We start from the raw sequence: 12,039 nt of genomic DNA, 5'->3' as shown, positions 1-12,039 counted from the left end.
GGAAGGAAGGAAGGAAGGAAGGAAGGAAGGAAGGAAGGAAGGAAGGAGAAAGGAAGAAGGGAGGGAGGGAAACACTGACAGCAGAAGAAGTACCATGTCCTTTCGTTGTGTGTGTTTGTATGTTGTGTGTATTTATGTCAATCCATGTGTCTATTCCTGTTCCTGCCTGCCAGATAGCTGAGACTATGTAGCTGATATTGTAAGGATCATTCACACTCCTCTTCTGTTAGGTACTTTTTTTGTTGTTGTTGTTTCCAAGACAGGGTTTCTCTGTGTAGCCTTCGCTGCCCTGGACTCGCTCTGTAGACCAGGTTGGTCTTACTTATAGAGATCCACCTGCCTCTGCCTCTGCCTCAGTGAGTGCTGGGACTAAAGGTGTGTACCATCATGCCCAGCTTGTTAGGCACTCTTTAGTCTTCCTGCTCCTAACATGAAGGCTGGTTCAAGATGGGCAGAACATAGGCTCAGGACCCTTATATAGACGATCATCCTTGGTAAGATTCCCGACTTTGTAATGTAGGTAGGTGGGTGCTGTGTGGTCACCGTGTGTGTGTGTGTGTGTGTGTGTGTGTGTGTGTGTGTGTGTGTGTGTGTGTGTTTTGCATTTATTTATTTATTTCAGGAGGGGGACATGTCTGTGGGTGAACCTGTGTTATGGTGCGTATGTGGAGAGCAGAAGACAAACTGTGCAAGTCAGCTCGCTCTTCTACCATGTGGATCTCGGGGATTGAACTGAGGTCATGGGACTTGATGACAAGCAGCCTTACCCACTGCTCCATCTTGCCAGCTTCAGCAGTATATTTCTTATTGAAACAATGTGTTTGGTTGGTGCTTTTTCATTCCACTTTGTAAGTGATTTTCAAAAGCAAAAGGCAAAATGAAGAGGAAGGCAGGAGGCAGGATGATGGAAGCCAGGCCCATAGTCCTCCCCTTGGTTAGTGCTGGTTGAGTACCAGCAGTACTGTATTGGTAGAACATTTTTAAGATTATAGCATTTGGGCTGGGGTGTAGTTCAATGGTCAGCACTTGGCCTAGCATGTGGGAGGCCTTAGGTTCTATTCTCAGCACTGCCAAAAAAAAAGTTACATGATTTTCCACTGTTTGAAAATGGCAAAATAGCCAAGCATGGTGGCACACGCCTGTAATTCCAGCACTTGGGAAGGCAGAGACACTCTGAGTTTGAGGCCAGAGTCCAGGACAGCCAAGGCTACACAGAGAAGTCCTATCTCGAAAAACAAACAAACAACAACAACAAAAAAAAAAAAAAAAAAGAGAGAGAGAAGGAAAATGGCAAAGCATCATGTAAGTTGTTAGTAATGCTAGTTAGTAACCTTTGATAGGCCAGTTGAGGATGGCTCAGTGTGTAAAGGCCTCTGACACCAAGCCTGTTGGGAGCTGAGTTTGATCCCTGAGAGCCCACATGATGGACTCCTACAAATTGTCCTCTAACCTAGGAGGCTCTTATACCCCATCCTCCCACAACAACAAACTCTCTGAGGAGTTTAAGAAAAGCAAGATCTTGGCCCAGCCCTTACCCAGAATGCTTTGTTGCCTGCTTCATCTTTGTATATGTGTCTTTGCCTTGGCCTGTTGGCTGTCCTTGCACATGCAGGCATCAAGCCTTCTGTGGAAGCCATACTTTTCCTCGGTGAGGATGGGAAACTGATATTTAAGCTTGATGGTGCACTTTTCCCATGTGCAGAACTGCCTTATCCTATACTTGGAGGCAAGGCCAAGGTAAGAAGGTAGCAAGTAGACTTGCATCTGTCTGCTGGTAAGTAGCTGAGTGATTCTCTGGATCTGGTTGGTCTCTGTCTTATTCCATGTGGCCTCACCCTGAGTCATGTAACACAGACTCAGGACAGAATGGATTCAAGGGCTTCTTCACAGCCCCAAGATTGCAGAGCCAAGGAAATCCAGAGCTGTGGTGGTGTGGAGTTGGGTGGGGCTTAGAAAGAGATTGACAGTACTTTACAGGATCCCCAAGGAGATAGATGCAGAGGGCTGTCTGTCATGTATTTATGCTCACAGACACACTGTCACTGTTCTCACTGATCCATAGAAACGTCTGTACCACTCTTCTTTGGTATCACTGCTTACTGTAAGGTCAGTGCGGGCTTTTGATCTGTGACAGGCAGAGCACAGAGCTGGAGTTTAGGGAGTGCCGTAAAGTAACCAATGATGGCACCAGAGCTAAGCCTAGCAGCTTTGGAGCCCAGTGAGTCCCATGCCCTAATTCTTCGTGATCTGATAGTGCTGTGTGCCAGTTTTTACTGTCCACCACACACCATAAGCTGAGGCCATGTGCACCACTGTTCTTATATGAGCCCACCATGAAGCATGGTGGCTATGGAGAGTCATACCTTGCTTCTTTTCACTTTAATAAGACTGTCGCTGTTGCCTCCATTTGTGGTTGATGTATTTTAACATGAGATTACACACACACACACACACACACACACACACACACACACACACACACAAAAGTTCCTAAAGCACAGAGAGGTCAGGTTATAAGGTTATTGCAGTTGCACAAGTGGACCAGCAGAGAGAGAGAGAGAGAGAGAGAGAGAGAGAGAGAGAATTGCTTGAGACAGGGTCTAACTAGCCAGTACTAACTCACTAAATCGCTCTGTAGCCCAGGGTGGCCTCAGAATGCAACAGAGGTCTGTACTCTGCTTCTGCTTCCCAGTTGCTTTAACAGGATTAAAGCTGTTCGCCAGCTTTACACAGGGTTTTTAAAACTTCTAACTTAATTTTAGTTGATTGTGTATAGGGGCAGGGGTGCATGCCATGGCACCAGCATAGAACTCAGGACAGTTTACTTACGGGAGTTGTTTTTCTCTTACCAGTGTGGGTCCCAGGGATCTAACTCAGGTCATGAGGCTTGGCAGCAGGCATCTCCATCCACTGAGCCACCTCACCAGCCCAGAGCTGCAGCTATTGAGCTTGGACAGTCTGCTTCAGAATGCCAGCCCTCCTGCTGGCATCTAGCCAAGTACTAAGGGGGAAGAATGGGGATTGTGGGCACCCACAACAGGCCTCCAGAGTGAATTTGGAGTCTGTGGCCATCTAGAGATTGGTTTGTAAATGACTAGTCTGGAGAGGTTCCTAATATACATTTTAAACCTGAAGGAGGATTGTGCAGATCAGTTTTTTCACAGTCAGATTGTAAACTTAGTACCGATACTGGGTCCATATGGGGTCTGGAAAAGGTCTTGTTTATAAATAAAAATAACACAGAAACTTAATATTATTTATAAAAGATTATTATTATTATTATTATATAAACCTATTATTATTTATGAAAGGACAGACTCTGCTATTCTGACCTGACAAGTCATGATCTATACCCCACCACTTGGCCTGTTACCTCTCTCTCGCTCAGTCCTGGCACCTGTGTTCTCCCACGTCACTGGCGAATCTTCCTGCTTCTGATTCCTCTCACACAGAACCGTTCTCAGTCCAGAAGTCTCACCTTTCCTCTCCTGCCTGCAGATATTGGCCATTAGCCTTTTATTAAGCCAATCAACAGGTGATGGAGGAAGAGTGTTTACAAAATACGAGGCAGGTGATAAGCCGTAAGCAGTACCAAAGTCTGGCCAGTCGTCCGCTCTCTGCCAGTTTAGCAGTCAACAATTGAATATACAGAGACACCCTTCACAAGGTGTCTTATGCCAACACTTACGTGTAATCTCCCGGCTCTAGCTTAGGCATGGTCCTGCTCCAGTTGGTCTTTATAGTTAAAATGTGGGTTCCAGGCAGCCCTGTGAGCCTGATCCAGTGTGGATGAAGAAGTCTGAGATTTTAACTAACAGCTCCTAGCTGTGGCCTCCTCTTTTAAGGCTGTTATGGTGCCTTCACTGTGGTAAAGAGGTGTAGGCCTGATGACACGTGTGCCCTCATCTCTTTGTGGCTGATGTTGTGTAGGTACATGCCTCAAAGAGTATACGAAGGGAGAAGTGGACAGAGCCGGGGAGTCAGGCTAGAGCCAGGTAAGGGAATGGGCCCTGGACTCTCCTTTGGGGTGTCCCATTTGTTCCAGTGCCTTCTGTCAACCAAGAGTCACCTGTTAAGTGAGGCTCTCCAAGCTTGACGGACTCTTGACTCTGTACCCCGTATCTTCAAGCCCCAAAGTCATGAATATCACTTCCTCTGTCAGTTGCCAGAGGTTGGGATGAATCCAGTCAAGCTCTGCTGAGAGTGCATGTCCACACTCTTGACATGTGTATGTCGCTGGGGACTTAGGAGTTAGGCCAGTGAGCCTCAGGTCCTAGCTTCACGTGGAAGCCCTCCAAAGGCTCCCTCCAAGGACGTAGATGAGATACAAAATTTGATCCACCACGAAGTATAGTTTGATGTTTGGTGCTGAGTGGTCAGATAACTGAAAGTTTCTCATTGCTGCTTTTCTGTTTTTTCTTGTCAAGGAATGTTCTATCTCGTTGCTGTACTTCAGCCAACCCTGTGTACCTCTGCTTCAAAGGCGAGCCCCTCAGTTGTTGGACTCAGAGGCCTGAGTGCCAGGGCACTGTGGCTAGGGCAACATGGACACCTGCATCTGCGAGGTTGGTTGTTACAGGACCTCAGTACCTTCCTGTGCGTGGCTGGCACTCATCATCCCCCCTAGGAGAGGACTCTGTGATAGAGAAGTCCCTTAAGTCCATAAAGGACAAGAGTAAGAAGCTGGAAGAGGGAGGCCCCGTGTACAGCCCGCCAGCCGAGGTGGCAGTGAAGAAGTCCCTGGGGCAGAAGGTACTGGACGAGCTGAAGCACTACTACCATGGCTTCCGCCTGCTCTGGATCGACACCAAGATAGCCGCCCGAATGCTGTGGCGCATCCTCAATGGCCATACACTGACCCGCCGGGAGCGCAGGCAGGTATGGGTCACATTGTACTGTAGAGCTTACAGAAACTGTCTCCTACTACTAGTGAGTTGTAATGTCCGTGCTGACATGCTCTTTCCTCCCTTGGTGGTTTCTTGAAGCCTTGCCTTTGGTCTCTGTTTTTCTGCTTCTCGTATGTCTTCAGAGACACTGTCTCTCTGGGGAAGTCTGTTAAAGTTATTTTTTTGGCCCTGTGGGCCCGGTATATAGTTCCTTAAGCTCTGAAAAGGCCCTTCCTGGGGCTAGAGAGCTGGTTCAGTCATTAAAAGCTTGCTTTTTAGAGGCCCTGGGTTTAATTGCCAGCACCCGAGCAGTGGTTCGCAGCTGTACTACGTCACAGCAGTTCCAGGGAATCCCATACCTTCTTCTGGCCTTGCAAACCAGGCACACAGTTGGTACCCTTACATACATGCAGCTGAAACATCTATACACAGAAAATAAACATAAATCTTAAAAAGGCTGGGGGGAGAGTCTTAAACTAAGTGCAGTGATAGCTGTGCCCATGGGTCCTGGCCACTTAGGCAAAAAGCCAGCCTGGGTAACAAAGTGAGACCTCATCTCAAAAAGAAACAAAACATAGTCTATTGTTTTTATGTCTCTAGGGGTTACTGTCAGGTTTTCCCTTCTCTTGTTTTCAGCTGAAGTAGTGTTTCCAACTTGTCCGTTATGCTTTTCTGGGCCTGTGTCTTCACTTCTAAAAGTTCTGGTGGCATGTGCATGTTTGGTTGCTTGGTTACCATCAGTTTATTTAAATGAAAAAAGAATGAAACTAGAAATAACCTAAAGAAAGAAGAAAGAAATATACTAGTGGTTTATGCCTTAACATAGGTGGGCATTTATCGTATTTGTCTCCTGTGTATTTGAAGTAGGGAAGATGCTGTCACCGAGTTCTTGTAAGTATGGCAAGCCATCCATGGAAGCGTAAGATACACCAACTTTTCTACAAGGGTATGGGAACACTTTTTTAGGTATGAAAATTTGGGTGGCATCTCTGCCCAACTCCTTATTGAGGTGGGAGGGCCTAAGTAAGAAGAGGCTTTGGGTGCTGGAGAAATGACTCCACAATTAAGACCATTTGTTGTGCAGCTAGAGAGATGGCGCAGCGGTTAAGAGCACTGACTGCTCTTCCAGAGGACCTGGGTTCAATTCTCAGCACCCACATAGAGCTCTCTGTAACTCCAAGATCTGACACCCTCACACACACATCAGACATACATGCAGGCAAAAGAACAATGCAATTTAAAAAAAAAAAAAAAGCATTTGTTGCTCTAAGTTCAATTCCCAGTACCGGTATCAGGCAGCTAGCTCACAACCACCTGTAACTCCTGCTCCAGGGAATCCCTACATCCTTCTGACCTTTCAAGGAGCCTGAACTCAACATGCATATTTTCACTGGTATCTCCGTCGTTGCAGCTCTAGGTCACTTGTCCACTGGCACTTTGCATACCAGTAAACAGCTAGCTTAGTGGGCTGAGTATGTTAATGGTAAAGCCCTTGTTCATTGTATATAAAAGAGGCCTTGTGCTCTATTCCTGACACACATAAAGAAGGAAAAAAAATTAGCTTTTTGATTTGTTTTTGCATTGAGACCCATCCACACGTTGATATACTAGGGTAATAATTTTTTAACAAAGCCATATATGTGTGAGTGTTTAGCAAATATCTCTGTTTTAGGTGTGTGTTGGTGTTTTGCCTGCATGTATGTATGTGCATGCCTGGAATCCTCAAAGACCAGAAGGCATCAGGTCTGTTAAGACTAGAGTTACAGATAGGTGTGAGCTGCTGTGTGAAAGCTGGGAATCGAACTGGGTCCTCTACAAGAGCAGCCAGTGTTCATAACCAGTGACCCAGCTCCAACCCCATTTACCATTTTTTTTCCTTAGACAGGATTTACAGCTGTTAGCGTCCTGGAACTTGATATGTAGATCAGAGTGGCCTCGAACTCATAGTAATCCACCTGTCTCTGACTAAAGGACTGCACCATTATCCCTAGCTGTTTTTTGTTTGTTTGTTTGTTTGGTTGGTTGGTTTTTAGACAAGTTATCACTGTATAACCTAGGCTGGTTTCAGACTCAAAATCCTCTTGTCTGTCCAAATGCTCTACTACCACTATGCCTCGCTCGCCAGGTTATTCTTTGTTTGTTTTTGTTTTCTAGATGGAATGTCTCTGAAAATTTAGTCTCTTAATTAATTTTTAATTTATTTTATCTTAATTTTTGGTTTTTCAAGAGAGGGTTTCTCTGTGTAACAGCTCTAGCTCCTGACTCACTCTGAAGACCAGGCTGGCCTCGAATTCACAGAGATCTACCTGCCTCTGCCTCACTGTGTGTGCCTGAGTTAATTTGTTCTTTAAAGATATGTACTTTAGGGCTGGAGAGGTGGCTCAGTAGTTAAGAGCTCTGGCTGCTCTTCCAGAGGACCCAGGTTCAATTCCCACATGGCAGCTCACAACTGTTTGTAACCTAGTTCCAGGGGATCTGACACCCTCACACAGACATCTGTGCAGGCAAAACACCAATGCACATACAATAAAAATAAATAAATCTTAGAAGAAAGAAAAGAATGTATGTCTTTATGTGTCCTATGGATACCATGTGTGTGCAGGAGCTCACGAAGGCCGGAAGAAGGTGTGGGAGCCCTCGAGCTGAAGTTGCAGATGGTTGTGAGCCCCCCGGTGGTGCTGGGACTCAAGCTCGGGTCCTCTGCAGGAGTTGACATGCGCTAAACTACTGAGCCATTTCTTCACCCCAGCCCCAGCCCTTCAGTTTATTTTTGAGATAGAGATAGATGAAGTTGGCCTGGAATTCAGTGTTGCTTAGCCTCTTCAGTACCTAGATCAAAAGTCTGTTAACCTATTATTATTATTTAGGTGTTATATAAAAGCAAAAAATAGGCTATTTGTGTGCTGGAGAATGCTCAGAGGACCGGGGTTTGATTCCTAGCACCCATATAATGGTTCACAACCATCTGTAATTCTGGTTTCAGGGCATCTGATACCATCCTGACTTCCTTTGCCACCAGGTACACACACATATATATACACACATACACATAAAATTAAATACATCTAAATTTTAAAAAATTATTTATGAATACTATATTTCAGCACAGGTTCATTTGTTTGTTTGGTTGGTTGGTTTTGGTACAGGGTCTTGCTGTATAGCCCAGGGCTGACCTTAAATTTGAAATCCTGCCTCAAATTTCTAAATTCGAGGATTGATTATAGGTGTGTACTACCTCTATGCCTGTTATAGTCACCGTCCGTTTCAAAGATAATTGTGGAATGACTGAGGAACCATACAACAAGGAGTTGTAATTCTACTTTTGTTTTGTTGTTGTTGTTGCATTTGGGGGGAGGTGTTTTTGTTTTTGTTTTCTAAGACAGGGTTACTTTGTAGCTCTGGCTGTCCTGGAACTCACTCTGTAGACCAGGCTGGCCTCGAGCTTGGAGATCTGAGCTGCCTCTGTCTCCTAAGTGCTGGGATTAAAGGCATGCTCCACCACTGCCTGGTATAATTCTGCTTTTTATGTTTATACACACTTAAGGAGTCCTTTCTTTTATTATATTTTTTAGTTTATTTTTTGTGATGCTAGGGATCAACTCTAGGGTTTTATTCATGATAAACAAGTGCTCTACTATTAAGTCACATCCCTAACCCAAAAGATCTTTCCTTTAAATATTTAAAGCCAACTGCTGGATCAGGTCATTGAGAAATGATTAGATTGTCAGGGCTGTCAGCTAATGTACTATCCCTTTAATTCATTGATGCATTCAGAATTTGACTAGCATATTGGCAGGTCATGTGGAAGGTCGGGCCAAGCTGGAGGAAATAGACCCCTGGAAGGTATGTCTTTGTGGCTCATTCTTACTCTGGTCCTTTTTGTTGCTTTCTTTGCTTCCCAGCTACCTTGACGTTAGCATCCCTGTTCTCCCAACCCTTGGGTACCATGATGGACTGGAACCTCGGAAACCATGAGCAAAGACAATTTGTTCCTCCTCCTAAATTGTTCTCTTAGGTATCAAGTCACAGTTATAAGAAAACTTACTAATACAGAAAGTTGATACCAGAAATAGGGTCATTTGTGTTATTAATCCTGACCCCTGCAGTTCTTAAGCCTTTAGAGCTGCTACCAGGAAGAAATTTGTACAGAGCTTAATGAGTGATTCTGGTAGGAGCTCAGGTGACCAAAATTCTGACAGATGAATGGCCAGTAGAGACTGCAATTAGTCAGTGGCGGAAGTGTTTGCTCTGCAAGTGTGGGGCAGGGGTCAGCTTCCTAGCGCCTACATAAAAGCTGGACATGGTGGCACATGTCTGTAAACCCAGCTGTGGAAGTGTGAAGACAGGCAGGTCCAGCGTCTCACTGGTCAGCCAGCATAGCCAAGACAGCAAGCTCCAAGTTCAGAGATAGTCTCTTTTCTCAAAATAGTAAGTGGAGAGCAATGAAGGGATGGCACCTAATGTCAGTTATGGGCGAGTGTGCGTGCACACACACCCCTTACAGGCAAGTTCCAGTTAGAAACAGAACTTGGTTGAGAATTGGCTTGGAGGCCACTCATGTTATATTCTGGCAAGGAACTTGTCCAAATGTCATCTGTGTCATGAGACTTTGTGGGAGTTTGAGTTTAAAGGTGATAGACTTATCTGGCCAGAGAAAATTCAAGACAAAAAAAAAAAAAATCAGAGGCCTACAAGATTGCTTGTCACTAAAGCCTGACCATCAGAGTTAGTTCTTGAAACATGTAAGAGTATATTGGGACAGAAATGATGGCACAAAGTTGTTCTTCACTTCCTCATGTGTGTGCTGTGCCCTCCCAACGTGCATCCTAGGTACCCATGTGCTCACACACACACACAATAAAAATAATTTAAAGCTACAGAATCAGGCTGTGGAATGGTTATACCTGGATGTTTTTACCTGATTTATAATGAGGATCAGGAGGAAAAACACTGAGTAAAAAGGAGCCAGGCATGGTGGTGCACACCTTTAATCCCAGCACTTAGGGAGGCAGAGCCAAGTGGATCTCTGTGAGTTTGAGGCTAGCCTGGTCTACAAAGTCAGTCCAGGACAACCAAGGCTACACAGAGAAACACTGCCTCAGGGGAAAAATATGGACTAAAAGACCTGAGAGCTGTGTACTTGGTCCAGAAAAGTGAGTAAAAAGTTGGAGCTAACAATACTGCATTTGTTAAAGAGATTGAGACCATGGGGCTGGAGAGATGTCTCATTGGTTTAGAATGCTTGTTGCTCTTGCAGAGGACCTGGTTGAATCCCAGCACCCATGTGGTGGCTCATATCCATCTCTAACTCTAGTTCCAAGACATTAGATTCCTTTTTTTGGCCTCTGTACACCAGGCACACACATGGTACACATACAAACATACAAGCAAAACATTCAATACACATACATAAATACAAAAAAAAAATTTTAAGAGATTGGGACCATTAAAAACAAGCAAGTACTTCTAAGAAACAAGCCTTTAGGGCATCTAGGAAATTGGCCAAACTATGGCTCCTCTGTGGAAAATTATAAGCTCATTTGAAGGACTTCACAGGCCCCCTACCTGCAGGGGGTGGTCAGGGACATCTTTCACAGATGCTATCTTGTCTAACTTGTCCTCCTTTGCACCTGCCTTGTTTATCTCTACATAGGTCCTATACATCTGGTGACCCGTAGGTTAGCCCCCTTCCTGTTCTGAAGACCGTTGGCATGTAGTTTAGACTCCAAGAAAGAAATGGGTTTCTGAAGGTATCTGTTAAGAGCTCTTGAGTCACACTGTGGTTTGTTTGTAGCAGGCTCTGCCCTGCTCTGTCCCACTGATGTGCTCACATCTTTGCAGTTTCTCCGGATTTGTGCAGACCTCTTCCGCCTAGTGCCCTTCCTGGTGTTCGTGGTGGTGCCCTTCATGGAGTTCCTGCTGCCCGTAGCTGTTAAGCTCTTCCCCAACATGCTGCCGTCCACATTCGAGACCCAGTCCATCAAGGTGAGGGCACTGGGACTTGAGTCCACTTGAAAATGAGTCTGAGGACTGGGGGGAGGGCTAAGTGGGTAAAGCAAGCACGTGCATGAGAACACAAGGTCTTGAATTTCAATCTCTGGATCCATGCACAAACCAAGCTGGGTAATGCATCTGTGCTCCTGTGGCAAAGTGTAGGGTGGAGACAGGATAGTTTCCAAAGATTGTGCACTAACTGCTGGCAAACAGCAAAGAAGAGACCCTGCTTCAGACTGGCAGATAGTGAGGACCAGGGGATCCTCTGGTCTCCACACATATATCCACACTCAGTAAGTCAACACACACGTACATGTGCACACACAAATAATAGGAAATGAGCCTTCAATTCCTTCCAGACTCACATTGTTACATAAGTGTTGACTGGTTCTTTTGTAAAGTACCAGCTGAGTCAGGTGATTGTGTGAGAACAAATGACCCGTGAGGCCCCGAAGCCTCGCTGTCTGGCATCATAAAATAAGTCTACCAACTTCTGCTATTGAGGTAGGGTTGGGGCTTCATGCAGAATTTTTTTTTTTAATAGAGTTTAAGAATATATCACACGGGGCTGAGAGATGGCTCAGAGGTTAAGAGCACTGCATGCTCTTCCAGAGATCCTGAGTCCAATTCCCAGCAACCACATGGTGGCTCACAACCATCTATAATAAGATCTAGTGTCTTCTTCTGGCGTGCAGGTGTATATGCAGATAGAACATTGTATACATAATAAATAAATAAAATATTAAAAAAATAATATATCACACTTAGAGTTTGTTCCTTGAAGGGTATGGGATGTGGGAGACTTGTCTTGTAGTAAGCAGCAGGCTTGAGGCTCCTTTCCAGGTAGAGACGGGTAGAATGCAAGAGGGAGCAGGGCAGGGCTGGAGTATAACCTTCACTTTACTCTCACAGGAGGAAAGGCTGAAGAAAGAGCTTCGGGTGAAGCTGGAGCTGGCCAAGTTTCTCCAGGATACCATAGAGGAAATGGCCCTGAAGAACAAGGCAGCCAAGGGGAATGCCACCAAAGATTTCTCTGCATTTTTCCAGAAGGTGTAGTACTGCCATCTGTCAGAGGATGATTTGACGCTCGAGCACTATTGGGCCTTTTCTTCCCCCTTCCTTCCTCCTTCCCTCCCTCCCTCCCTCCCTCCCTCCCTCC

The 12,039-nt window shown here is 45.3% G+C and overlaps 1 protein-coding gene across 1 annotated transcript in view; it reads left to right on the top strand.

The window, feature by feature from the left end:
• Letm1 (leucine zipper and EF-hand containing transmembrane protein 1) overlaps positions 1-12,039 on the top strand; it is a 39,965-nt gene that overhangs the window by 7,352 nt on the left and 20,574 nt on the right. Inside the window, exons 3-5 of the mRNA XM_055623899.1 lie at positions 4,428-4,878; positions 10,728-10,871; positions 11,793-11,930. Coding sequence (XP_055479874.1) covers positions 4,428-4,878; positions 10,728-10,871; positions 11,793-11,930 — 733 coding nt within the window. The remainder of the gene's footprint in view (positions 1-4,427; positions 4,879-10,727; positions 10,872-11,792; positions 11,931-12,039) is intronic.

Source organism: Psammomys obesus, unplaced genomic scaffold (genome assembly GCF_907164565.1).
Source record: "Psammomys obesus unplaced genomic scaffold, mPsaObe1.curated_primary_1811, whole genome shotgun sequence".
Taxonomy (NCBI): Eukaryota; Metazoa; Chordata; class Mammalia; order Rodentia; family Muridae; genus Psammomys; species Psammomys obesus.
The sequence above is the reverse complement of the archived record's forward strand: the minus strand, read 5'-3'. Positions and strand labels throughout refer to the sequence as shown.